The sequence below is a fragment of the Drosophila arizonae genome, chromosome 2, assembly GCF_054131065.1.
Source record: "Drosophila arizonae isolate 15081-1271.41 chromosome 2, UAZ_ARI_1.0, whole genome shotgun sequence".
NCBI classification, from domain to species: domain Eukaryota; kingdom Metazoa; phylum Arthropoda; class Insecta; order Diptera; family Drosophilidae; genus Drosophila; species Drosophila arizonae.
The window spans coordinates 7,730,580-7,757,608 of NC_142922.1; the positions used below are offsets into that span (position 1 = coordinate 7,730,580).

Sequence of the window (27,029 nt, forward strand, 5' to 3'; positions counted from 1 at the left end):
CAGCAGATGAATTGCCATAACAGCGAGCATCAGCTGTTAATAACAGGTTGACAAATGTTATTTAGTATATTCTGAAATCAGAACTGTTAATAAGCGATTGGGACTTTTGGCAGTGCTACCAATAATTCAGCGCTGGGGAAATTTATTTTTGAACAAAAACCCCTAATGAGAAATGCAACCCCAAATTTTAATTATGTAACGGCTTAAAGGAATTCAAACAAAACCAACAAGAACATAACAGGTGGACCATAAATATCAACTGAAGCTAACAAAAGTTTGAAGCCTATAAAGAGATTAAGCACTACTTCTTGGTGGCAGAACCAGATTTCATTGAATCTTTTGCTTGATGCCAACGAGTAACCATGCGACGATTTCTGGCAGCTTTTTGTTTGGCCTCGACTGCTGCACAGGCTGCTTTATATGCAGCCTTCTTCGTCTTCTCAAAGTCCTGCTTGGCCTCGTTGAGCTGGCGATTGAGGCCCTCCACGCGATTCTTGGCCGCCTCCAGGAGTTGTGTTTTCTCAGCCAGCTCCTGCTGCGCACCGTTTGCCACATTCTCAATATTGGCCAGATTCGCTGTGAAGGCGGCTACCAAGCGTTTCAACTGATTGAGCTGGGCTTGCGACTCGGCGACAACTTGTGTGGCGGTGTTGGCATTCGCCTGTGTGGTCTGCAGTGATGTGGTAATGTCCGCCACAACGGCATCCGCTTCTGTCATTTCCTGCTCCAGTTGCTCCACAATCTGCTGCTTGCCGGCCAGCGCGGCCTCGGCGGCACGTGCCGACTGCGCCGCCCGCTCGGCCAACTCCTGCTTGACCTGCGTGGCAGCTGCCTCTGCGGCGGCCATCTGCGCATCACTGGCGGCCCTCGCCTCCTGTGCCGCCTTCTGGGCAATATTCGACGCCTTTGTCTTGGGATCACTTTTGTCCAACATATTGGCGGTCTTTTTGCTGCAGCCGTCATCCGAGCATCCGCCCGTATCCTGTTCGCCAAGAGCTCGCTCTTCCCTCTTAGCAGGCTCGTCATAGCTGTAGCTGCTCAGCCGCGGTATGGCCTGCAGCAATAGCAGTAGCAACAGCAACACGGTTTTATAAAACATATTCGACAGCGACTTCACAGCTTTGATGCCAGTTTTCACATTGACTAAGTTTTCACAGCACGAGAAATCAAAGTACTCCAAATATCTAAAAGCCTATGAATCAAACTTGAATCGACATTAACTTCCATTGCTCCATGATTGATATCGTATTTTATTAGCATCACATTCCCATCGCTGTATACGATATTCTCAAATTTGCGCAGGAAGTGATGCCAGTGATGCCCCTACATAAATCTTATCACAGCAGATTCTATTGGAATCGAATTTTATTGAAATCAATATTTCCCTAATCTTGTTCTCAGGCATAAAGTCGCAGACATTGCGCAGTGTCTGCTGATAAAAAATATACAATATGAGATAAATGGTCAAGGAGAAGGTGATTTGGGATCTGCGGCTCTACGTCGAGTCCTCTGCGCCTTCTGCTTGGCCTCGACCGCCGAGCAGGCGGCTTTGTAGGCCGCCTTCTTGGTCTTATCGTAGTCCTGCTTGGCCAAGTTCAGCTGACGCAATAGGCTGTCCACTCGATTCTTGGCCGCCTCCAGCAGCTGCGTCTTCTCGGCCAACTCCTGCTGTGCGCCGCCCGAGACGTTCTCGATGTTGGCCAGATTCGCAATGGATGCCTGCACCAGCTGCTTTAGCTTTCCGAGTTGGTTCTTAGCCTCGTTGGCCGCATCGCTGGCCGCTGCGGCATTCGCCTGTGTATTCTGTAGGGAGTTACTTACGTCCTGAACGACCGCCTCGGCCTCGCGATGCTCCGCCTCCAGTTGCTCCATGATTTGTTGCTTGCCCGCCAGAGCTGCCTCGGCCGCGCGGGCCGACTGTAGCGCCTTCTCGGCCAGCTGGATTTTCACCTGTGACGCAGCTGCCTCTGCGGCGGCCACCTGTGCATCATTCGCCGCCTTCGCCTCCTGCGCCGCCTTCTGGGCAATATTTGTGGCTTTGGTTTTCGGGTCGGTCACCCCAATGGAAAGAGCTCCAGAGCACGTCTTGGTTTCACACTCCTGACCAGTCCCGCCGCCAGCGTCTTTCGCAGCACCCGAATCCTCCAGCTTCACCGTGTCCGGATATATATCGAGGCTACGTTTGCTGGAGGCCTGGCAGCCCACGTTAAATTCTAGATTCTAAAATTAAATTCTAAATCCCAATCACATTCTACTGACCTTCTCGCGCGCACCGATCTTATAGCTCTGGGATAAGCAGCCGAAGTTAAGGACCAGTAATACGTATATATAGTGCATTGTGCTAGCCCTTTTAAGTTCATTGTTTCGATTTCAAGTTTGACGACTAAAACTTTTATAGAGAAAATAAAACATGTGGAAGTGCTCTAGTCAACACTGCTCGACTAGAGGAGCCCCTGAACCCCGCATATTCCTATCATTCTGAGCTACACACACACATATGCACACGCAGACAGAAACACGTTAGCCTTATTATAGGATGGATATAGATGACGACCATAACCGACCATAACATCACTGATCTGTGGATCTGTGGATTGGCAGGTCTTGCAAATAGAGTAACCCCATGAAATTGGTGACATTATTGAAATATATATTTTACTGTTCTTAATCAGGTTGTACATTGTGCTTGTTCAAGGACGATTTACCTCAACACCATCTTTCCGAGGCAGGTTTCAGTTTTTTTTTTTTTCAGGTACAAAAGTGTTTCAGTCTTCTATAATACATAGCAAATATACAAGAAAATTTATTTTTGCATCTTTGATGCTATAAAGCTTAAACAACATTATTCGATTGCTTAAAATCATTCACAGTTCGATTGAAATTATTCTGACGCCGACTCCTTTGCGCCTTCTGCTTGGCCTCGACTGCTGCACAGGTTGCCTTGTAGGCGGCCTTCTTGGTGTCCTCGTAGTCGTTCTTGGCCTTCAGCAGCTGGCTGGCCAGGGTTTGCTGGCGATTCTTGGCCGCCTCCAGCAGCTGGGTCTTCTCGGCCAGCTCCTGTTGGGCCCCAGTCGATATGTTCTCCATGCTTTCGAGATTCTTGGTGAAAGCTCGCACAAGTCTCTTGAGGTTTTCCAGTTGGTTCCTTGCCTCGACGATGGCATCGTTGGCAGCGATAGCATTCGCCTGCGTATTGTGCAGCGAGCTGTCGACTTCCTGCACCACAGATTCGGCTTCGCGGTTCTCCAGCTGCAGTTGCTCGAAGATCTGCTGCTTGCCGGCCAGAGCGGCCTCGGCAGCGCGTGCGGACTGAAAGGCCTTCTCGGCGAGCTCCAGCTTGACCTGAGTCGCGGCAGCATTTGCCGCTGTCATTTGTGCATCATTCGCCGCCTTTGCTTCTTGAGCCGCTTTCTGGGCAATGCTGGAGGCCTTGGACTTGGCATCTGATTTGCCAATCGAAATTTTGCAGTCCTTGGGGTCCTCACCGCCTCCATCCTTTTTATTATTACATTCCTCGGCCAGCCGCGCAATATTTGGAAATATCTCAAGGCTACGTTTGCTGTAGATCTGTCAGTTTGGGTTTGATTCAAGCTGGAATGGGAATATCGCACTACTGACCTTCTCCGACGGCCTGATGACAGAGCTCTGGGATATACAGCCGATGTTTAGGACCACAAATACGGAAATATAGAGCATTGTGCCGCCCTTTCCATATTCATTATTATGAAACACAGCTGTCAAGTGGCACCATGTTTTGAAACTGAGAAAGTGAAAAATGTTTGTTAGTACGGAAAATGCGACTAAACTTTCAAATCATGTGGTTCATTGTATTGTCGTCCGTTACACAAATAGAATTCACTTCGGGCTACTCATCCCGCCGGGATCTGCATAGAGCAGCGCATCAGGCTCGGTTTAAGCGGCTATTGAACCACGATAGCAAATTCGTCGACGACAGAGTCAGTTTCCAGGGCACTGGGGAGAGGGATCACTCGGGCTGTGACAATGATGGCGACAAGCCGTCGCCTCAACCCAGACCCAGAAAGTTGAACTCGAAATCCCATGGGACGGGCATAGCGATGAAAGCAGCGATGGAGGCTAAACAGGCCAACGACGATATGGAGAGTGCGGTGAAGGAGGCGTCCGATCGGATTAAGCTCGAGTTTTCGGAGAAGGCGGCCGCAGCTGCCAGGGCGGCGGAAGCTGTGCTGTCAGGAAAACTTCAGGTGCTCGAGCAGCTGGAGATGGAGGTGCGGGAGGCCGAGATAATTGTGCATGAGGAATCCTCGGAGCTCAGCTCAGCCGAGTCGAACAGCCAGTTGGCGCTCAAAGCACACCGACAGGCCCAGGAGGAACTAAAGCTGCTTATCGCCGGCCAGAAGCTGGCCAGAGAGAATTGCGATAGCGCAGAGCAGGTCTCGGCCGCCTGCCAGCAGTCCATGTCGGACAAGACCAGCCTCCTGGAAGCTGCCCAGAAGCGCGTCTCCGTTCTGCTGCGCCAACTGAGTGAAGCCCGCAACGACTACGCCAAAACCCAGAAAGCCGCACGCAACGCACTCTGCGCGGCCAACGAGGCGAGGCAGCGAATTGATCACGCCAAACCCTGAGCTAATCGCAGAAATTTGTCTCTCAAGGAGTTTAATTTCTTTCAGCATACTTGTGTATGTATATATATATTTTGTATTGATCAATCTGTAGAATAAGAGAAAAACAAAATAGTCCGTAGATCCTCATTTGATCCTCATCATTTTCCAAGAAAAAGCAATATACATTGTTTAAAATAATTTATTCTGTAGTTTATTAAACTTTTTTCTTTAGGGAATAAAAATATAAAATTCCTTGACGTCGGACAAAAAGTGCCCGCGTCTGAATGGCTGCCAAAAATGCTGTGGAACTTTGCCTGTACATTCGTATGCTTGCTAGCTTTCGTATGATTCCGAACCGAACTATGTAAGTTATACTATAGATAATGTGGTTGAATTAATCAAACCGACTTTTGACAAAAATACAAATATAAAACGAGCTAAAAGTAGGCTTAACCGAATCAATACATATTACAACTAGTAGAATACAAGGGAGCTGCTTAATAAATAAGGATTACTTGTAAAAGCCGGCAATAAGAGGCTGATGTGACGCATAAAAAATAAAAGAACAATTTTACATATTTAAACTAGTTATAAATTTAGAACACAATCTTTTGTTTTTAAGCGACGACAAACGAATTACACGAATTTACATAGAATTTAAGAATCGACAAGAAATACATAAATAAATCGCACGAATACGTGCTCATTTGAAAACTATAGTATAATTATGCGTTTGTTTGTCGCTTCTTTACAATTACATTGGTGTTTTCTGTTCACAAAATAATTTCAAAGGTGATGCTTAGTTACTTCTCGCGTAGCCAATACTAACATACATATGTGTATGTGTGTTTGTGGTGTGTATGCATGTTTAAGTATATATGTATGTATATATATTAGATTAGGCCATTGGATTATTATTATTTGTAATAGTTAGTTAGTTAGTAAGTTCAATTGCAACAAACATAAATACTCAATTTGCAAGTGCGCATATATCTACATAAAATAGTTGAATCTGCTTCTTTTATAATTAGAGATTTGTTGCTTCTTATGCATAAATATTTAATTACCTAACACTTTATATTTAATTCAATGTTCGTTTTTGTTTCTTTATATACAATCTAACACAAGCCCCTGTAAATAATCATTAAATGGTTGTCCACCGATTTGGCCATTCATGGATTGATAATCTGACCAAACAGGTATACATATATATTGATCTTGATCGCGTGATTTGCAACATTATTATGCCTAGGTTAATTATTTTAATATATATAGAATCTGTCAAGCCTTAATATACTGAATTTCATATCTGGTAGCTAATACATATGTATATAATGCATATATTTTAAACATAGTTCATATACAGTTAAACCATTTTCGCCGAATACTGAAATCATCGAGTTTTTCCATATTATTATTATGTGTGTGTGTGTGTATGAGTGTGTTACAGTGTAAATCTACACACTTTAGATACATGATAAAATATATATTTCGTACAGATTATATCAATGGGTTTGCCATATAGATATGAGCACAAGTCGCGTTATATTATTAGAATATTAGTTGTTTATATACGAATATGTATGGGATATATATTTTATATAATATCAACGTTTAACTCTTACGTGTACAACTGTTTTAACTACGTCTACTTAAAATATATGCTATCAAATGAAATGTATCACGATTGACCAAAAATAAGATCGAAATAACCGTTAACTACACATGTTGCTTGTTTGTCGTATTCTTCATTGAGTATGTCCTGGACGAGCGCGCTGCGCCGTCCATTATTTGTATTCTATATATGTTTCTATATGCATTTTGGATCTGGCCTAGTTTAAGTACTTGCGGCAACGCTTTGAGCCGCATGAGCATGGTATTTTCTCATCCTCGAATGGAAATTTGTAGTCATAGGTCAGCTCCTCGCCCTGCACGATGCGACGCAGGGCGAAGATGATGATGTGCTTGTGTCCAAGTATATCGACGACTTTCGAGTAGCAATTCGGCTGTGAAAGACAAAATCATTCCAATTTTATTATCAATGTATTGGATCAACCTAAAGCAGTACCACTCACCTCACAAGAGTGATTGATAAAACGTGCCGCATTGCCACGCATTGTGGCATCCACAACTAGATTGTCGTCAATCTTGAACATGTAGCAGCCAATGCCGCGGCTGTCATAATACCGCTCCCGCTTGTCCGTCAGCGTAGAGCGTATCAGTTCTCCAGCGTACTCGATAACCATTTCACCTGTGGAAAATTAGTTGCTCAACAATTAGCTTAAATTCATAGAAAGTTCAAGGACATTACGCACCCGCTTCGATATCTTTAGTGCAGTAGAGACCACGTCCATGGATGTGAGAGCGGAAGACGCCCACGTAATCCTTGTAGGTCTCCTTCAGCGTACGGTACTTCATGGCCATGGGAAGATTGCTTCCAGTTCCGCGTCTACAAAATAAATCGTGGATTAGTTCAGTTCGCATATCACTCAAAGTGATGTGACCTACCTGGGCACCAATTCGTTATCGGAAGGCTGTACAAACACCTGGATGGGCTGCTTGCGATGCCTGGACGCCAGCCAGCTAAACATGTCGTATTCGGAGCGACTGCTATAGGGCTCACAGCGTGCACACTCGTATGCGTTCTCCTGCAGCTCCTCCTGATCAGAGCCGTAGTCTATAATCGGCTGGCCATCCGTTCCAGTGCCAAGAAGTGCTGCACTGTTGCCAGACGCCCCGCTGGCCGCATGCCCAGCTCCGGCAGATGTGGACACATTCCCGTTGCGCTTGTGATATTTGGGCGTGTACTTGACGCACTTCTCGACGCCCGGCAGTTGCTCGATCAGATACTTGAGAGCGTTCGTCTTGAGCCCGATCATTTGCACTCCGCTCATGTCGGCCAGTGGTCCTTCTGGCAAGGGCGTCAGACCGTGAGCACGCCGTGCCACCTGCACAGCTTCGAACACCTTCTCCCATATCTCGGCAATCGAGCTCGACTTGTAGGTGAAGCCGTCTTCGCTTTGTATCTCGTACAGCAGGTGGGGTCCACTAATCTTCTTGGGGTCGCGCACTGGCGGCGGCTGCTGTGGGGCAGCGGCTGTGGGCATCTCATTAGGCTGCACGGCATCTGGCTGCTGTGGCAGGTCGAGTTTGGGTTTCTTCAGCTCCAGCTCAACACCCGCTTGTAGCTTCAGCTGCAGCTCATGGGCTTCGGCCATTTCGTTGATGTAGCTGGCCGCTGCTTCTACTGCAGCCGTCTCCTCTGCTGTGGCCGTGAAGGCTTCGTCATCCGTAGCCACTGAGCCGGCGCCAGTCGTGGCCAGCACATCCTCGACCATTTGCTGATAGCCAGCGCTCGCTTCGACTGTGGTTGCCGTGGCTATTGAATCGGCACAATCATCGTTTGTCAGGTTGTCCAGAATCTTGCTGATCTTCTCCTTTACCGCTGGCTCCTCACTATCGGACATCTCGTGATCATTGCATGCCGACGTTGCCATCTTCAAGCTAAAGTCATCGTCGTCTTCCTCCTCCTCATCGGCATCATCCACTTGACCCAGCCCCTCAGTGCCGTTGCCGTTCTTCAGGCTGTCATAATGATCGTCCGTCTCCATGGGCACAGCCTCCACATGGAAGCCATTCTTCTCCAGCAGGCAGCTCCCGTTAGATGTTAGCTGAAAGCCATTACTAACTATATCCATATGCTGTTGCTGTTGTTGTTGTTGTTGCTGCTGCTGTTGCTGTTGGCATGAGGTGGAGTCAATGAGCATGAGATCGTTGGCTTTCGGTTTCTCCAGCTGTGGCTGTGCCTCCGACTGCTTCTCGAAGATGTGTTCGTTGTAGAGCGGCTCCTGTTGCTGCTGCTGCAACTGCAGCGTCGTTATGGCATTCGCCTGCACGAGACTATCCAATGTGGTGTTCGTCTTCAATTCCGCCTCGTAGCCAGGAGATTTCTGCTCCTGCTGCGCGTAGCATTTGAGCACTGCCTTCTGGGTGGATGCGGCCGCAATCACTGGCTCCTCTATAGGCTTAGGTGGCGTCGGCGACTGAACCACGGCGTCGCAGTTCAGTGGCGCCGGCTCCTGCCGCTGTTGCATGGGCAGCACCCGATTCGTGGGCCGGCTATTTATCGTAATGCTGTTCTGCGACGCCGCAGTGGTGCTGTTGTTGGTGGTGCTAACAGCTATCGGCTGCTGCAGCTGCAGAGGATTTACCACATTCGTGGGTAACGAATTGCTGGTATAGTGCTGCAGCCTCGTAGGATTGCCATTGATGAGAAGATCCGGCTGCTGCTGCTGCAACTGCTGTGGCTGTTGGGACTGCTGCTGCTCCAGCAGCTGTATGGGCTGTGCCTGCACCGTCGGCGTAATTACAAACTGGGTGGTTGCCTGGGGCTCTGATGTGTTCACTATGCTGATGATTGGCTGCTGTGTGGGCAGCAGTTGAGGCACGGATAGCTGCTGCTGTTGTTGCTGCTGCGGCTGTAGTTGCTGCTGCTGCTGCTGTAATTGCTGTTGCTGGAGCGGTGCGGGCAGGCGCTGTTGTAACAGCGCCACCTTAGGCATCTGATTAGCCACCGCTGACGGCTGCTGCTGCTGCTGTTGTTGAATTGCAGCTGCCGAAGTGGGTAGCTTGGGTGCCGGCTTCATAAGCTTTGGCTTCACCTCAACCTTGTGAATGGGCCTGATCAGGTTGGTTTTCTTCTGCAGCGGCTTCGAGGCTATGCTGGGTGGTGCGCCACACGTGGTGCCCGTCTGCTGCTGCACCGCTGCCTGCTTGGTCTTCAGCTCATTCGTCAGCTGCTGCCGCTGAAATTGTGACGTATGTTTCACATTCAGGTGACTCGCTTGCTGCTGCTTTGGCTGCGGATGATGCTGCTGCTGCTGCTGTTGCTGCTGTTGTTGTTGTTGTTGCTGTGGCTGCTGCTGATACTGCTGCTGTTGTTGTTGCTGTTGCTGCTGCTGTGTAACCACATTGGTGGGCAGCACTTTGTTGACCACTTGTGGCTGCTGTGGCTGCGGCTGCACCTTGCTGAGCACCGAGATGTTTGCCTTCGTCGCGTTTGCATTGCGCTTCACTTGTGCCACCGGCGGCACCTTGGCCGTAACCACCATTGGGGCCACATAGTCCGACATGGTCTGCTGTGCGGACGATGTGGGTGTGGCGGTCTGGAACTGAAAGCCAGCATTCTGCAGCAGCTGTGTGGTAGCGTCCTCTGTCGTCTGGGACTGGCTCTGCTGCAGCACGCTGGCAGTATTCCAGCCGGTGCTGCTGCCCGCATCCACCGCATTGTTGAGCACCACATAGCCAGCGGGGAGATCGACAATCGGCTCGATCTTGCTGGCCTGGAACACCTGCGTCGTCGTGGCCGAGAAACTTGCATTCTGGCTGAGCACACCCGGCATGGCCGTGGACACAAACTGCTGCGAAGACATCACCGTGTTCTGGACTATCGTCTCCAGGCCGTAGTACATGGGCTGCGTGGCCAGTATGACCTGAGGCGTCGTAGTGGCAAACTCCAGCCCAGTGGCAGCACCACCAGTTGCACCACCCAGTATGAGTGGCTGCTGTGTTGTCGCACCCTGCGTTCCATCTCCCCCCGTGGTTAGCTGTAGCGTCTGCGGCTGGATGAGCGTACCGATGACCTGGGGCTGTGCCTGCAGCGATCCGGTGAGCATCTGCAGGCCCGAGTTGGTCGGAGCGGTGGTTAGCACCAGATTTCCACTTGCATCGGTTTGCAGAAATGTCGCGCCGCCGCCCGGCGCTGTCAGGAACGTGGGCGTGGCCGTCGTCTGCTGTGACTTATAGTCATTGGCCGTCGGTATCGAGATGTACTGCAGCGGCTGGTTCTGACTGCCGTCCCCGGTCACAAACGAAATGATGTTCTGCGCCTGCGTTTGCGGCAGCAGCAGCTGCGATGTTTGCGGCTGCGAGTTGCTCTGGAACAGCAGCTGGGGCTGCAGCAAATTCTGGCCAAGCAGCTGGGTGGTGCCAGCGGTGACCGTGATGGGCTGTTGTTGTTGATGCTGCTGCTGCTGTTGTTGCTGCTGTTGTTGTTGCTGTTGCTGCTGCTGCTGGGGCTGCAACTTCGCCTGAATGGGCTTGACGCCTTGCGCTGACTTCAGCTGCTTCTGCTTAGCCGCTGCTGTTGCCTGCTGCGCCGCTTTCGTGGCCACCGTCTTGAGCGGCTTGGCGGTGCCACGCAGCGGCAGGACGATCTTCTTATCGCTGTTGGTCGCCTGCAGCGTTTGGTATGTGGTCGTTGGCATGGCTGTTGGCGCAGTCGTCTGCAGCAGCTGTGGCGCAGCTCCATTGGCCTGTGGTATCTGTATGAACTGCTGCGTTCCATCCGGGTTCGTGGAGAGCGCTATTAGCTGTGGTTGCGCCTGTGCATTAACCGTGGGCTGTGTCAGGGCAAAGCCGCCGCCCAGGTTGGCCGCCAGATTCTGCAATGAGTTCGCATAGAGCTGCAGCTCATCGTTGCCATTGGACGTCGCCTGTGTGGCATTTGGCTGGGACAGAAAGAAGCCATTGCCCAGAGACTGCGCCTGCAGCTGTAGCGCCTGCAAGCCCTGCAGACCCTGCACTCCGAACTGGCCCAAGGTGGTCAGGTTCTGCACCTGCGGAAAGGAGGTCTGCAAATAGTTGAGTCCGCCCGTGTTGCCCAGCGTGGCTGCGGCGATTGCCTGTTTCTGCAGCTCGTTGAGGCTCTCGGCGCTGAGCTGAGTGGGCCCCGTCGTGGTCTCCGACTCCGATTCGCTGGTGGACATGGGCTCACAGCTGGCCAAGTGTCGCTGGAAGGAGTCGTAGTTGCGATATGTGCACTGGCAGCGCTCACACTTCACCTGCCCCGTGAACTGGGCCGTCGACAGGTTGCCATCGCTGCCAATAATCCGATACTCGGTTATGGAGTCGTCCACGCCATCCATTTGCATAATCTTCAATTTGGCTGCCTCGTCGCGAGACTCGCTCTTCTCGAAATATCGCTTCGCTGCACTCCACGTAAAGCTCTTGGTGCGCATGGCTGCGTTTCCCTCGGCGAGCAGCTCGCTGCTGCCGCAGATCGACTGACGCCTCGTGATGCCGGCCACGGTGGCCATTTCCTTTTTGTTGCGCTGATTGAGACTGAGGAGCACGCCCTCGGGCAGGTTCTTGGAGAGCTTGCGCCGCTTGAAGACCGCAACGCTGCTGCCATCCATCTTGGGCCAGGAGCGCGTTTGGGCTGTGGCCGTTTTCTTAAGCACCTCGCTGTTTCGCTGCTTCGCCTGGTTGGAGCTGCGTGTGGCGGACAGCATGGCATCTTCAACGGGATTGCTGGCTGGCCAGCAATTACTGAGCTCCAGCTGCTTGCTGAGGCTATTTGAGTTGCGCGTGTCATCGTCGCAGATGCTCACTGATCCGCCTGTCGCCTGTGATGTGGCCGTTGTGCCGTCCTTGGACTGCTCGCTCATGGCGAACAGTTCGGTCTTGTCGCCCAGATCTTCGTACATGAATATGTCCAGCATGGAGATGCCATCGAGCAGTTCGTGCGGCAAGTCCTCGAATATGGCATCCTTTATCTCTGGCGGCAACAGATCCGCATTCTGTTGCGGCTCCTCCTCGGTATTCTCATCGGGTGGCACATACGAATTCGGAAACTCGGCCCAGTCCGTCTCCAGCAGGTCGCTGCGCGCCAGACTGCTGTGCCATCGCGCTATCTGCGCCAGCCCCAGCTGCACCAGCGAATAGTTCGGATTGGTGTGATCCACAGTGAAGTTTCGCCCGGCGTCGAGTGTCAGTGTGGACGAGTAGCTGTTCTGTATGGTGGTGCGCACCGTGTACTCAACGATCTTCCAGGGCTCCTTGGAGGACCAATACAGCCGGCTGCACAGGAAATTGATCGGAACTAGGGCTTCGAAGGAGTCAGAGAAGCGCGGCACAATGGAACCCAGCTGTCGCACCTCTAGCGATCCAATGTGGAATTGCACCTTGGCGGGCTCAATCAGCTTTTTACGCTTGCGATCCAGCTCCACGTAAACGGGACGCGAGACCTCAAAGTTCGTTTCGTAGGTAACGCCCGGGGACCCATTCGCCTTGAGCGCATTGCGAGCATGAACCGGACAGTACATGGACTTGTCAGTGAGGAAGGCACAGTCGATGCTTCGCGCACAGGGATAATGATAGTGCTCGCCACACGACTTGACATTGCAGCCAACTGTGGCGCCGCGATTGCCGCAGACGGTGCACTTGATCATCCGACCGCGGGCCACCGCGCTGTGCACATTCTGCAGCGAGCCATCGATCTCCTCGAACACCTCGGCGGACCACATGGCGCAGTTCGTGTGCACCCAACAGTCGTGGCCACAGTAAAGTAGACGCGCTTCCTCCCCGGATAAGCCCTCGCCGCTCTTGCGGCAAAAGAGGCAGACGCGCGTGTCGAGACGTGTCTTCACCGCACATCCACCCAGATCGTCCACGTCGGCCAGCGGTATGTCCAGGAGGCCGGCACTTGGTGGCTGCGTTGCTGTATTGTGCTCGGCATATGCGGACGGAGACTCCTCTAGTTCCTCATAGCCGCACGACTCAAACATATCCTCCTCGAGCGCATCCGTGCAGGCCTTGGTCTCGTTCTGAAACCAGGGAAACTGCTCGCTCAGCAGCTCCTTGTAGGCTATGTCCAGCTCATCACAGTTGCTCTGCTGTATCACCTGGCTCATGTCGTAATTGAACTCCGCCAGCGAAACGTAGGCATTGTTCGCGATCTTCTGCTTAATGTCGACGAGGCTGAACGACTGCGATTGGGTCGATGGCTGCAGGCAGGTACATGGCACCGGAGTCGAAGGCTTCGGATTGGATGAGCTCTGCTGCTCCTTGAACTCGTACACATCGTCGCTGTTCTGGCTCTCGCCATCGCTGCCCAGTCCGTTGTAGGTGAACTGCAGCGCCTTGGGCTGCAGCTTGCCTTGAGCCTGAGCCTTGCCTCCTCCTGCAGCACAGCTGCAACGGAGTTTCTTGCGCGGACTCAGCTTGAGCAAGGCGCACGCTTGCCGTGACTTGCTGAGCAACTTGAGCACACTGTACAGGCTCGACTTGAACTCCTCCATGACAGCCTGACGCCACTCGTCCGCTTTTTGGCGGGAGACATCGCAGCGCCTGGCGCACTTCTTGCATATGAACTCAATGGATTCCGGCAGCGTGCTCAGCAGATTGTACTGCTCGTCGCTGAGGCCCTCGCATTTGGAGTGCACCCACTGGTTGCAGTCGCCGCACTCCATCATCTTCAGGTCGAAGTCGTTGTCGTCGTAGCACTTTTGGCAGATAGGGCAGAAGTTGCCCTTCTTGCGCAGCTTGAAGCAGGCGGTGCACATGGGCAGATTGCCCACGAACTTGGACACCTTGGTGGTGGCGCAGGACTTACACTTCAGACAGTTGACGCAGATTAGGGGCCGATCCGCACCCAGCAGACGCTTGCTGGTGCCCAGGCACGTGCTGTGGTAGTTCTTCTGGCACTTCTGACACTTCACCTTCGACCCGGACGACATGTTGCACGTATAGCAAACGGTGCACCGCGGACATAGCCAGTTGAGTCGCTGCGTCAGCTGATTCAGCGCCGTATTCGTTGCCGCTGAAATGGCGCAGGCATTGCTGGACGTGTCTAACAGGCTATTCATCAGCGTATCCTCGAAGGAGCTGTGCTTCAGATTATACTCGTCCAGCACACAATACTGATGGTAGGGCTCACAGCAGCAGGCGCAAAAGATGAGCGGATCCAGGCCCGTCGAGCCGCACAGAAAGCACAAAGCACGCTGCGCCACTGGCTCCGTGACAATCAATCCAAATCCCGTTTGACATACTTCGGCCGGATCGTAGTTCTCCCAGAAATCGATTGAAATCAACGCCTTTAGCCGGTTCACTTCCTTGCCCAGGGCACGGCGACTCTGAGGAGCAGCCGCCTGATTGCCAGCCGTGCTGCTCCCCTCGTAATTCCGCTGCTTCTTGCTGGGCATCAGACCGCTGGCCGCTGATGTCACAGTTGCAGTCGCATTTCGCGTAGTAACCTTGCCCTTGGAGGAGGCCGATGTAGTTGTCGCCTTTTTAGCCTCTGTTTGCGCACTTGATTTACCGCTCTTCGGTTCCAGCGCAGCCTTAGCGACTGGCTGGGCTTCTGCTGTGGCTTCATTAGTCGCTGGCTTGCAGGTGGCACAGTTGTCGTTCTCATCGATGATCATCTGCACGGTCTGTGGCGACTTGGGCTTCTTGGCGTTGGCCTCTGACACAGTTGCTGGCGGTGCTGTCTCTGCCGCTGCCAACTCATCTTCCTCGTCGCCAAAAGTGGCTAGCGGCTGACCAAGAACTATGGATGCACTGCGGCACACGTGTTTCACACGCGGCCCCTTCAGGTCAATGCGCTGCCGCTTCAAGTTATCCGGCGCTGTCGATGTCGGTGTGGAGGCTGCCTCAGCCGTCTCCATTGCACTGTGGGTGGCGGAAGTGGAGTTCGTTTGGGCTGCAGAAGAGCTGGTGATGGACGCTCCAATCGCTGCAGCTGGCGGATGTTGTTGTTCATCCTTTTGAGTCTCCGATATGTTGACATCAGCCGCTTTTCTTGTGCTGGGACTAAGCTGCTTATCGCCTTCCTGTTCCTTTGCTTTCTCCTTGTCCTGCTTGGCCTTGCGCGTGGCTTTGTTTGGCGCAGCTACTGATGGTTCACTGGTGCTGGGCACTGGACTTAGAGCAACCGCCTCCGTGGACGCGGACGCGACTTTTAATTCTTTCGGCTTTTTGTTATCGCTGGCTATCTTTAAGAACAACGGCTTTTCGAGTATTGCAGGTCGGAGCAATGGAGTGCTGCCAAAGGTAACATTATTCTCTGCCAGAGGATTCGACTTGATGATGTTCACTGCAGACTCCGCACTGGACTTCCACATGATGGTCGTGCCGGAGCTCGCCGACGTGGCGGAGCTAGTCGGCGCTGTGAAGCGCATGTTAGCCGTGGGCGACAGCAGCTCCGAGCTTTTATCATCCTTGGGTGCGCTCTCTTCGCGCATATTGGCGGGCAGCATGGCACTCAAGCGGCTTCTATGCCCCGAGGGCAGCTGGAATACCGTTATGCATTTCTTAAGCCAACAAGCCGTGCAGCGCTCCTTGTAGAGCTTCTTGAAGTTCTTCAGCTGGCTCTTGGCCGATTGTATGCTGCAGTTGCCGCCTGTAGATTGAGGAAATATTATTCATGTATCTATTAGCAATAATTTTGATAGATGCATACCGTTTGTGCCCTTGCACTGCAGTTGCTGGGCCGACTGTGTTGGCGTCGATAGCTTGGATACCTTTGTCATTCTTGAGTTGAACTTCCGACAAACATCACAGGCAATTGCGCCATATTTTCGCTCCAGCGTCGCATTCTTGCTGTTCACTGGCGCTGAGCAAATGGCGCATGACGTACTCACAGCTGAAATTACCAAAAACTCAATAAAAAACGATGCTCTAAAGGTGCTTCAACTCCACGATTCCCATACCTGAATTGGCATTATTGAGAGAGCCAAAGGATAAAGCATTTGCTAACGAAATGGCACTGGATAACGCAGGCGATGGCGACGCTGTGGGCAGCTTGGCGCCCACAAACGACGCACCCTTGTCACTTTGGAACTGCAGGCGCGGCTGGCGCATCACAAAACTGCTGTTGAGCTTCGTTGTGCCAAAGCTCGGAAACGTTTCCTTCAACAGCTTCTGGCTCAATGCAACGGACGATGATGATGACGATGATGCTGACGACGTCGAAGCGGCCATTTCGCTGGCAAAGTCCGTCAGCCCAAAGTAGTTCTTCGGCTTAGGCTTGCTAACGGCATCGCTGTTGCTCTTCTTGCTACTTATCCCGCCCATGTCAAGAAGACGCTTATTGGGCTTTATGATGCGAGATGAGCGCGTGCTGCGTTTGGGCAACACGAAATGCTTATCCACGACCAGCTGCCTGTCGTCCCCATCCTTTTCATCCAGATTAGCTGTTGTTTCAGCACTCTTCTCCGGCTTCGCCTCTTCCTTGTCCTCCACTTCTTCATCATCAATGCCTTCATCGTCCTCAATGTCATCGCTACTTTCGGAGCTAGAAATTATAATAAAAATTTCGTTTAGTTATCATTTCAAAATATTTTGTATATTAAATTAGATCCCTGAATGTTCCGCGAAAATTATAAATAGGAATTAGATAAACAATGAATGCGCTAATTCACTCAATTATTAATTAATTAATACACTTACCCATCATCGTCGTTGTCTTCCGTTGCTCTCGACTGGGGCTCCTCCTTGCGAAATGTGACACCGCCCGAAACGGTGTCCTCGTCGTCCATGGGGGCGCCAAAGGCTCGACTCAGACCAGAGCCAAAGAGACTTGCGGAGCTCGATTCCTGTGCGGTGCTTGCCGAGGCGTGCGCTGAGCGAAATTTCAGCGAGTTGAGCTTGTCGATGTTGGAGTTTTTGTTGAGTATCTTGGACAGTATGGAGGGACGCACAATGAACTCGCTGCCCCGGCAATAGGTGAGCGGTCGGTTCAAGCTGTCCTTCTTCATGATCGAAACGAGCGGCACCCGATTGTCCGGATTGTAGAAACGCTTCACCACCGACTTGTCATCACTGGTCTCGAGTATATTCTTGAAGGTGACCGTCTTCTTCTGCTTGGTCGCCGTGGGGGCCCCTGGGGCGGCACTCGTGCCGGCCACCGCATTGGCGCTGGGACTGCACCCATTCGATTTGCCTGCGGCGACAGCGGCTTCTGGGCCGGCCTCAGTGCCCATTTCGTTTGAAGCCTTTAGCTGGAAAAACGCAAACGGCAGGTTAGTCATAAAGGTTCCCCTCCATGTCTTTTGGCCAATCAATAATGCATGCAAGTAAAAACAACTAAAGCGAGTAAATAACATGCATGCTCGTAAAATAAAAAAAAAGCAAACAAACAAAAAAAAAACTAAAGCAGGCGGAAGAGCATGCAAAGCAAAGCAAAGCAAAACAAAGCAGGGCAAGGGATATGCGAATAGGAGTATGGGGATGCAGAGGCCGGGGTGCAGGGTGGGGAGAGCAGTAAGCAAGTGCAAGTTTTGGGGGAAAAACGAGTTATTTGCAGGTACAGACAGGCAGGTAGGTAGGTAGGTAGCTAAGTAAGTAAGTAAGCAGACAGGCGGGGCGAAGCGCGAAAACGTCATAAGAGCCAATTAAGCAGGTAAGCGAGCAGCTCACAGGCAATAGTCAGACAAGCAGGCGATAGGGTAACCACTAGTTAGTTAGCAATCCGAGGGGCGCATAATTTAGCGCCCGACTTGACGGGATTCTTATTTACATTGCCTGAAATGGGGCAGAATAAGCAAATAACACGCAATACACATAAGACGAGACACCAAACCAAAATACAACAAAAATCACTGAGTTAAATCGCTTTTAACTTATTTTTGTGTATATATATATATATAAACATATGTACATGTATGTGTTGCATGTTGCTGTAGGTGCGCATTTATTAAGCGGGCGCGTATCGTGTGTGTACAGTACAACATGATCTAAAGAAATCCACTTACCATTGCAACATCTTCGCCAGCGCCTGCTGCTGCTGTTGCTGCTGATGCGGCTGCCGATGCAGCGGCTGCTGCCTCTGCCACGTTTGTCTCGACGCTGGCAAAGGGGTTCGCCAGAAGGCCAGCAGCAGTGCCTCCCCCGCCCCCAGCAGCTGCTGCCAGTGACGTCCCAGGCATGCTTGACGCCGACGACGACGTTGACGTTGACGTCGTTGCCGTCGTCGATGCCAGCGCGGCAATCGCTAAAGCCGTCGCCTTTGTTGTCGTAGGAGCGGATGACGATGAAGACGATGAAGGGCAATTAAGTTGCAATTGCTGTTGTTGTTGTTGTTGTTGCTGCTGCTGCTGCTGCTGCTTGAGTTTCGACGTTGAGGGCAACATCACCTCCGCTCTGGCCAGATTCAAGTTTTTGAATTTTTTATTGCCTCCTTTGCGTGCACGCTGCAACGCACCGAGCCCGGGCCCGAAAGAGACAACGCCGGCTGTTGCCTTCCTGTCATTGCCACTGTCATCCTCGTCATCGTTGTTTGTGTCCTCGGCGTCATCGGGCCCAGCGCCAATGCAGTTGTTGGGCTCGATATTGTTGCCTTGATTTTTGCATTCCTTGACCTCTGCCGACAGTGGGGCTGCAGCTGTGGCGTTCTTGTGGTGACTGCCTCCATTTACATTGCCGCCATTTGTTGTGTTACCCCCGCTGGACCCGTTATCGGCGCTGCTGCCACCTTCGGTGGCAGTGGCACCCGCAACTCCTCCGGATGTACTACTGTTTCCGCTGGTCGTCGCACCACTTGGCGCATTATCATCGTCATCGTTATCACAATTGTTGCCCTTCTCCCGCGACGCTGAGCCGGCGCTTTGCTCGCCCTGCTGATGCTGCTCTGTTGCCGCTGTGCTAGCCGCAGCGCTAGCCGCCGCCGCCGCTGCATCATCCTCCAATTGCAGGACACTTATCCGTTTACGGTTGATCGACTTGGATGGTTTCCCGGGGAACTTAGAGCGGCCCATAATATACGCACTTGCTGATCTTTGATTTTTTGCATTTGTCTATGCATTTGCATTGGCAAATCGTTTATATTGACCTGGCTCTGTATTTGCAACGCGTTGTTGGCGGCACAAACTTTCTTTGCAGCGGCTGCTGGGAACAATGCAAAAATACGATAAAAAAAAAAAAATAACAACGTTCACGTGAGTCGAAAAGACCGGTATTAGCAACGCGGGACTGCAATATCAACAAAAGCAGCGGCAACAGCTACAAGAGAAACAACGTCAGAGTCAGCGTCAGCCTATGCCTGTAACCGAACCGCGTTTGGAATGCGTCAATTTCCCCCTTGAGCACTCACAAGCACTCTTACACACACACACACACTCACACAGGGACAGACACTAGTGGGCTTTTGTTGCTGTGGTTACCGATTCCACTCTACTACGCCCTCTACTCCCCTCTTCAAAAACGCTTTACTCGTTTCGTCAGCTCGTTCCTTTTCTCGTTTTGCTTAGCTCGTTTTCGCGCGCGTTCCTCGCTCCTTGCTTTGCAAATTACAACTACTAAAGCCGAATGGCCGAAGGTGACGTCGCGACGCGCGGCAGCCGCTTCGTTTACTTCGTTTGTTGTTCGTTCGTTTCGGCCCTCGTTTGCGCTCTCTGCCTCTCGGCACACACGAAACATGTACAGAGAAGCCGCTCTCTCGGCTGTCGCTCTTTGGCGCTCCTGTCGCTGTCGCTGTTGTTGCTGCTGCCGCTACCGCTGCCGCTGCTAAAGGTGCAATTGCAGCTGCCTTTGTCTCGCTGTTATTATTGGTTCGGCTCCTGCAGACGATTGCCACGTCTTGCGTGACCACCAGCACACACACACACCACCTTTTCACTCTACTACCACTAAATATATAGTTTACAAAAATATATATCTAAAAAAAAAAAACGTCGTCGCAATAACAACAACGGCTGCTTCTTAGCTCCTTAGCACGCGTTCGTCTTTGTCGCTCGCAGATTCCTGTCGCGCCCTACCTCCCTCCCGCCCTTGTCTAACACCTTTTTACGCTCTCTCTCGCTCGCGCTCTAGCTCTAGCCTACGCTCGCTCTTCTGACGCGTTAATCGCATCGCTCGTCCGACCCCGTCAGCGTTTCATCGATGTTTTAAGTGGTTTTTCTACTTCGGACTTGAACTTTTTTTCTACTTCGCAGGATTTTCTTGTTATTCGCTGTTGTTGTTGCTTTTGTTTTCTTTACTTTATTTATTTTTTGCTAGAAATTGAAATTCTTACTGTTGTTGTTGTTGCTGTTGAAGCCCACTACCCTGTTAAGTGGTGGGTTTTCCTTTATGACTGCCTTTTTACGACAGTTTTTCTTTCCTTTATGGGTGTCTTATGGTGACGCGAGCATGAAAATTCTTCTTTTTGCGCGTTTAGTTTTTCTGCGTTTTGAGTTTTTGGTCGTATTTACAATTTTCCACATTGCTGTACTTTCGCGAAACGTTGCTCAACTATGTTAGCAGTGCGGCCGCGGCTGCCACATTAAAATCAACAACATCTTCATCATGATTATCATTATGATCGCTTTCATTATCATTGCAATCATCTACATCATTAGATACTAGCAACACACTCACACATATACTAGCACACTTTTTGCGCATTTATATGCGTGCCTGTGTATGTGTGTATCTGCGCGAATTTTTGTCTTAGCGCGATTTCTTGAATCTGGAAAAATGATTGAAAAGGGGGAAAACAAAGTAGAAATTTATTAGTTCGCTTCGTCGCAGTTGGCAAACAAGTTCAGATTTTTACTGTGTGGGTGTGCGATGACTGTATGAGTGTGTGTATGTGCGTGTGAGTGAGACAGTGAATGAATGAATGTATGTGAGTGCACGGGTGAATGTATTTGATGTGCTACTGTTGTTGTTGCTGTTCTTGTTGTTTTTGCTACTGCTGCTGCTGCTGCTGCTGCTATTTGCAGGAGCTACATGTGACGGTTAACCAGGTTTGCTGCTGAACTACTTAATGGCCGATGGAATAAAAATGAGGTGAAAAACGTTCAACTGCGTGTGCGCCTCTCCACTCCACTTCAGTCCACACTATGTCCCACCCTCACCGCCACTGCTATACTCATCCCATTCTTTTGACGACTTGTTATTGCAGTTTTCTTCTTTTTCACTCCCTCTCTCTCTTTACATATATTTTATTTGCTGTTTCTGTTGTTTTTAACAAGCTACTGCTGCAATTGAGTTCGAGTTCGAGCATGAGTCGGTTCGTCAGTTGGTCGCTTCGTCAGTTCGTGCTAGGCTGATTGTTTTTGTGCAAAAGGTGTTTGTATTTGCCTAGAGACACACGACACGGCACGACACCAGGCGACCCGGTAGCGGCACCAATTACCACAACAGTTACTGCTGTTTGTGGCACCACTGACTTGTCGGCCCGGCCAAAGCTGGTTAGCTGTTAGCTAGTTAATTATGCAGCTAGTCGATCATGTCAACTGTACTCCAAGTGCAGTTTTGCTTTATAGTTTGTTTTCCTCCAATACCCTTTATGCACCAAATTGCTTCAGCAGGGTATGCCTGTACAGCAAACCATAACAAAACTTCACTCGAAATACTTTATTCATAAAAAATATTTTATATTCTATTTAAAAAATTGAGATCAACACCAAGCAATGCCATCCAACGGCAGTACGTTGATCTGATTTACAATACAGACTACAGGGTACTTTTTCGTCCATCATTCTTAGTTTTGTATTTTTTTTTTTTAATATATTTCTGGACAGTCAATTATTTATTTTCCCATACACACACACATATATGTATGTATGTACATGACGTCTATAAGCAACTCTATCTGAGATTGGAGATTGTAATTTCATTTCAAGCTTGAATTGCTCGTTGTCGATTTTCCTTTGATCTGCGACATGATGTAAGCATTAAGTTCAAAACGATCGACTAACGCTTAACGCACATACATATACATATATAAATTCCCTGTGTATACAATGTGCCTTGCGATTACACAAATTGCATAGAGATAATATCGACAAGTATATCGGGATTTTGCATGCTAAATAAAATCAATTCATATAGTGATTTATTTTCAGGTGCGATTCATTTGATCAATATTCAATTCACTGGATTAGCACCTCATTCTGCATTGACTTGAACTGAAACATCGTGAAATGCAACTATATATTACCTCAGGACTGCATTCCGATTAATAAGTCTGCTGATGTCACGATGAGTGCATGCAAATTATTTTAATTGTGAGACAGAATCAATGGCAATTAAGTACTAGCTATTTCAATCAATTTGAATATTGATGCACATATTCACATAACATGACAGATGACATAACAAACTAAAGGTTAATTTGCTCAAGCTCAAAACAATTGTCAACAATTTGCTACTCTTCGAGTCGTTCGCACACAACACGAGCGCAGCAAACTACAAACTGCGCTTTAAATTGTAAATGGAATACTAAATGACATAAAAGTTTGCAAACTAGAATTAATAACAACGCGGCGTTGACATCAATTAAGTAAATCGCAACAATTATACACACATGTAAACATACATAGGTATGCATGTGTGTGCTGCCCGGCACTGGTAGCCACAGTTGAGCGTAATGTAATGCTTAATGTTGAACTAATCAATAAAATCTCAATAGATGACAAAATACAATCGAATGGCATTCAAATATACCCACAAAGCAGCAGATGAAAGCAAGTCAAAATGTAAACAGGGACAGACAGAGAACCGACTAAAAGATACCCTGTGTATTAAGCAGTTTCATTTAATATATGTGTATTGCATATGTACATATGTATATCATCATATTAAATACGGATGAGTCGCGACAGGCAACATCGTTAACAAATGCGAATAACCTTCTTTAAGAGTGTATAAAATAAGCAACTGATGGAAATAATTTGAATACTACAAATAAATAAGAGTCACGCGAGGTGCGTGGCTTATGGTGGAGCACGAACGTGGTGCTCTGGCCGAAGGTGGCTGACAACAAACCACATATGCATACATACATGTTATGGTACATATGTATCAACAAAATATACATTCGCCGATGTACGAGCGAGCCAATTTGTGCAAGCGAATGAAAGACGACCGAAACCGAAAAGATACGAGCCAAAGGAGCCGAGCAAAAACGACGACAACAACGTCAAGGCGCGAGGCCGCACACACACCTTTAATTTAATTGCCATCAATTATGGTAAAAAGATTAAGAAATCAAAACAAGCTCAAAACGTACAGCAACATGAATAAGGCGAACGAGAAGCAAAACGAAACGAAACATGAAGACAGACTGTCACACAGACACAGCCACGCACCGCCACAGGCACACGCACACACGCTCAGCCAGGTAAGCAATGAGATAGACAGAGACAGTGACTTACTCAAACAGTCGCACACACAACTTGCAAATTGCGAGTAATTGAGCAGATTAAAGTCAAGCAGCGACAGCAACAGCAACAGCGACAGCGACAGAAACAGAGGAGGGAGCAGACCAGACAGTCAGGCAAGCAGGCAGGTAGCTAACAACAACAACGATGCCTGCGAGATGTCGATTGAAAACCGAATCGACTGACGAACGATTAAAAACGTGAGCACGACAATCACAACAGCGAACTATAGAATAGATACACACACATATATGCATACATACCTTCAAATGTATGCACACAGAGCGCGACAAAATATGCACGCTTACACCAACACACAGATATGCTAATTTGCATGAAATTATGCAAAAATGCCCAAATTATGTGTACATATGAAGGCATGTGCAGGCGAGAGCAGCACAAAAAGAAACTTAAAGGAGACCAAAGACCAGTGTGTAAATAAAGAGCGCAATGGAGCCGAACAAGAGAAAGCCCAACAGGCCAAGCGGAGCAGCTGAAGATGTTGAATTAAGCAGCCAAAGACAACAAGCAACAAATGTGTCCCGTCTAAAGATAAAAAAAAGAGCGTCTAAAACCAAAAGAGCGGGAAGGTGAAAGAGAGGGAGAGGGCCGGAGCCGAATCCAAAAAGAAACGAAACGAAGGTGGGGCCAAATAATGAGCGTGAGAGCAAATTTGCGGGGGTGTGAGAGTCAAATAAGGACAGAGAGAGAGATAGAGAGTGAGAGGGAGACTGAATATATATATGAAAATATATATGTGTGTGTGAGTGAGTAAATGCGGCATAAGCGATTGAGCAGCCAAAAAAGACGTCGAAATCAAAACACGCAGTAAAGGTGAAAGAAAATGTGCGCGCCAATACATAAGTATGTGGGAGCGCAGCCCAGAGGCACTATACATATGCATATGTGTGTGCTTGTGACTTCATGAATGAGCATTTAACACTGAGCGCGAAAATGATGTTTGGTGCTCGATTGCCACGAATGCGAACACAACATCAACATCAACAGCTGCAGCAGCACCCAATTTTAGCTGTTGCACTGTTGCTACTGCTGTTATTTGAATCAAAGATGGGTGTTAGATGTTTTGTTGGCACGAGATGAAAACACACCTCAAATCGAAAACACATCCCAAACCGGATTAATTAGTCAGTGATTTGCTTCTTTTTTTTTCATTTAAAAGCGTGCATACGTTAAATTGGATTCGAATATTAAGTGGAGTCATACACAAGTTGAAGCGGCTCGTGTATGCTCGTGTCACGACACTCGTGCAACTGCGGTAGGCTTTATTATTGTTGACGTTGGTAATTGTTGGTGGTGTCGGTGGTGGGTTCTTTTCAAGTGGCAGCAGCTGCTGCGCAAAAACCAATAGAATTGAAAACTAATATTTCGCCAAGCGATGTAAATTGTGCGAGATGAGTTCGTAAAGTTTTCGGTAGTTGCAGTTCCCGCTGCAGACATCGCGGCGTTGCGTCCGCTTAACAGAGCGTGAAAAGCAAATTTGTGACGTTTCAATAATTCAGGCATTAACCCATGGCCCACTGGCTGTGGCTGCTGTTAGCTATTGAAAGGCAATATATTGCATACAATCAACATTCACACACCAACTCACACACTTGCACATTCAAATGCAAATACACAATATGAGCAATTACTCATTTCGTACGCGCTCACACACTTAATATTCGGAATTCGCCGATTTATTTTTATTTTTTTGATCGACTAAAATGCCTAAGCAAATGTGGTGTCAAAAGAGAGCGCGCGTGAGAGATTGAAAGAGGTAGGGACACACACACGCACAACAAACAAGCATATATATATACACACACACATGGCCTATGCAAATAAATAAAACAAAAACACATAAAAAATATTTCGTAATTATTTATCAAAAAATTAACATCGACGGCCACAGCAGCCGCAAATATCAACGCGACCGGCCACGACACAGCAACAAAAACAACAACAAAGACAAGAACGACAATAACAATAATAAAACTGAGAGAGCAAGAACAACAAATACAAGCCGTATTGTCGTAAGCACAGCAACTCGGGCCAATCGATTTGCCAGCTATTCATTTTATTATATACACACACACACACATACATATGCATGTGTATGAGTGTGTACATAATTTATTAAAAAGTTTTAACACCAACGCAAGTGATCAGCGCAATTTTAGTTATAAATACAAGCACTTGGCCGCATTGGTGCGTGCGAGATGCAAAATTTGGTAGACAACGAGAGTATGAGACCGAGATAGCACGAGCATTTGATTTTAAATGAGAGCTTTTAACAAAAACAATTAACTGTAGGTACTAACTAGACACATTAAACTGTTATTTATTGATGCTGTTTTATTGCTTTGTTTGTTGCTCCTAACTGCCGCGCGCTCTCCGTGTCTAACTCTCTTGCTCTCTCGCGCGCTCAGACACACACATACCGTCAGCTTTTATATGCATGTGTGTGTGGTGTTTTCCAACTTGCTTTCTATAGTATTTAATATTGCGAGTATATTTGTAAATAACTAAACGACGTAGATACAAAAATATTGTATTTAGATGCAAGTAACTGTATAATTTGTAGACTTTTGCTATTGGGCGTCGCGTAGCGCCTTCGGTTCAATGTAAACTAACTACAACTACACATGACAATTATCTAGCTAAGTATATATATGTATGTAAATGAGTTGTTAGTTTAAGTGTCAAAATGCATTTGTTAGAAACGATACGATTTGATGACTACATTAAGTGAAAAAAAAAAAATCAAATATGAAACAAAAAAGAAAACAAAACTCGAGCGTCTGACTCATCGACCAAAACAAATCCGCCGACAACGCCTGGATGTAGCATTATTTTGTATTTACCTTATTTTTCTTCTTCCCGCAATGATATTACGACGTATCCAACTTTTTATGTCTGCGTCAAAACATAATTCACCTTGCAGAAATGCACAAACGCTCAAACAATACTTAACATTCAACAATACAACATTTAGCGCACACGACTTGTTCGATATTCGGTATTTTTCGTTTTTATTTTCGTTCACTTATTTGTTGGTTTTTGCTTTGCTCTCGCATTCGCCTTGTTGGCGCGCTGCTCTCGCTCTCTCTCACCGACACGAGCACACAAAACAGCGCAACACACTCACGCATACAATTACACATTCAACTCTACTCACGCTCTTTCTTTCTCTCTCGCGCCCGCGCGTTATTTATACATATTTACAGCTGCGTGTGTGTGCGTGAGAATGTCTGTATGTATTTTACGACTATGAAAAAAGCCTGCCTCTTCACAAATCAGGTTTGCAGCCTTCTTATTTCACATTTTTGAGCATTTTCTAAAGAAAATTAGATTACAATTCACTTTATAAAGCACTTATAAACACTTTTTACAATAAATTATCAATTTATTGCGACATTTCGACCGTTTTTAACGAAATTTCTCGAGCAGCTTCTGAACGCTGGCTGTTGCCAGATATCATCGCGTATCGATATTAAAATTTCCACCCTGCGCAGCT

At 48.5% G+C, this 27,029-nt stretch overlaps 5 protein-coding genes and 1 long non-coding RNA gene across 9 annotated transcripts; 2 read left to right on the forward strand and 4 right to left on the reverse strand.

The window, feature by feature from the left end:
* Positions 1-104: 104 nt before the first annotated feature.
* LOC108621484 (uncharacterized) lies at positions 105-1,224 on the reverse strand. The gene has a single exon (XM_018018805.2). It carries the CDS (start codon positions 1,097-1,099, stop codon positions 302-304), a length of 798 nt encoding a protein of 265 aa, XP_017874294.1. The 5' UTR covers positions 1,100-1,224; the 3' UTR covers positions 105-301.
* Positions 1,225-1,347: 123 nt separating this feature from the next.
* Positions 1,348-2,461, reverse strand: LOC108621483 (uncharacterized). The gene is made up of 2 exons (XM_018018804.2): positions 2,260-2,461; positions 1,348-2,193 (listed from the first exon to the last, which is right to left on the reverse strand). The coding sequence occupies exons 1-2, from the start codon at positions 2,335-2,337 to the stop codon at positions 1,465-1,467; spliced, it is 807 nt and encodes a 268-aa protein (XP_017874293.1). The 5' UTR covers positions 2,338-2,461; the 3' UTR covers positions 1,348-1,464.
* Positions 2,462-2,771: 310 nt separating this feature from the next.
* On the reverse strand, positions 2,772-3,754 carry LOC108615769 (uncharacterized). Its single transcript, XM_018010546.2, has 2 exons — positions 3,619-3,754; positions 2,772-3,567 (listed from the first exon to the last, which is right to left on the reverse strand). Exons 1-2 carry the CDS (start codon positions 3,694-3,696, stop codon positions 2,833-2,835), a joined length of 813 nt encoding a protein of 270 aa, XP_017866035.1. The 5' UTR covers positions 3,697-3,754; the 3' UTR covers positions 2,772-2,832.
* A 40-nt stretch (positions 3,755-3,794) lies between these two features.
* On the forward strand, positions 3,795-4,986 carry LOC108621482 (uncharacterized). The gene has a single exon (XM_018018803.2). The coding sequence runs from the start codon at positions 3,795-3,797 to the stop codon at positions 4,602-4,604; it is 810 nt and encodes a 269-aa protein (XP_017874292.1). The 3' UTR covers positions 4,605-4,986.
* trx (histone lysine N-methyltransferase trithorax) lies at positions 4,769-27,016 on the reverse strand. Of its 3 annotated transcripts, none has more exons than XM_018018800.2 (10): positions 26,377-26,518; positions 20,377-20,811; positions 18,119-19,247; positions 16,815-17,365; positions 16,076-16,659; positions 15,826-16,008; positions 7,092-15,765; positions 6,899-7,032; positions 6,659-6,834; positions 4,769-6,589 (listed from the first exon to the last, which is right to left on the reverse strand). In XM_018018800.2, exons 3-10 carry the CDS (start codon positions 19,118-19,120, stop codon positions 6,416-6,418), a joined length of 11,478 nt encoding a protein of 3,825 aa, XP_017874289.2. In that variant the 5' UTR covers positions 19,121-19,247; positions 20,377-20,811; positions 26,377-26,518; the 3' UTR covers positions 4,769-6,415. The 3 variants fall into 3 exon arrangements, with proteins under 3 accessions (XP_017874289.2, XP_089319033.1, XP_089319034.1); XM_089462907.1 differs by having other exon boundaries at positions 18,119-19,250; XM_089462908.1 differs by lacking the exons at positions 18,119-19,247; positions 20,377-20,811 and having other exon boundaries at positions 26,377-27,016.
* On the forward strand, positions 17,300-26,780 carry LOC149270259 (uncharacterized). 2 transcript variants are annotated; one of them, XR_016268690.1, is made up of 2 exons: positions 17,300-17,386; positions 22,196-26,780. It is a non-coding gene; the product is annotated as an uncharacterized LOC149270259 (long non-coding RNA). The 2 variants fall into 2 exon arrangements; XR_016268689.1 differs by lacking the exon at positions 17,300-17,386 and adding an exon at positions 20,864-21,134.
* Positions 27,017-27,029: the final 13 nt, after the last annotated feature.

What these genes read in the sequence shown, in the direction of transcription:
- LOC108621484 (XM_018018805.2), bottom strand. Translation starts at nt 1,099, where the DNA reads ATGTTTTATAAAACCGTGTTGCTGTTGCTACTGCTATTGCTGCAGGCC.
- LOC108621483 (XM_018018804.2), bottom strand. Translation starts at nt 2,337, where the DNA reads ATGCACTATATATACGTATTACTGGTCCTTAACTTCGGCTGCTTATCC. An exon ending in AGATCGGTGCGCGCGAGAAG is followed by an intron (nt 2,194 to 2,259) that starts GTCAGTAGAATG and finishes GTGGGCTGCCAG; the next exon opens with GCCTCCAGCAAACGTAGCCT.
- LOC108615769 (XM_018010546.2), bottom strand. Translation starts at nt 3,696, where the DNA reads ATGCTCTATATTTCCGTATTTGTGGTCCTAAACATCGGCTGTATATCC. An exon ending in TCATCAGGCCGTCGGAGAAG is followed by an intron (nt 3,568 to 3,618) that starts GTCAGTAGTGCG and finishes CCAAACTGACAG; the next exon opens with ATCTACAGCAAACGTAGCCT.
- LOC108621482 (XM_018018803.2), top strand. Translation starts at nt 3,795, where the DNA reads ATGCGACTAAACTTTCAAATCATGTGGTTCATTGTATTGTCGTCCGTT.
- trx (XM_018018800.2), bottom strand. Translation starts at nt 19,120, where the DNA reads ATGGGCCGCTCTAAGTTCCCCGGGAAACCATCCAAGTCGATCAACCGT. An exon ending in GAAGACAACGACGATGATGG is followed by an intron (nt 16,660 to 16,814) that starts GTAAGTGTATTA and finishes TATAATTTCTAG; the next exon opens with CTCCGAAAGTAGCGATGACA. An exon ending in TTATCAATCACTCTTGTGAG is followed by an intron (nt 6,590 to 6,658) that starts GTGAGTGGTACT and finishes TGTCTTTCACAG; the next exon opens with CCGAATTGCTACTCGAAAGT.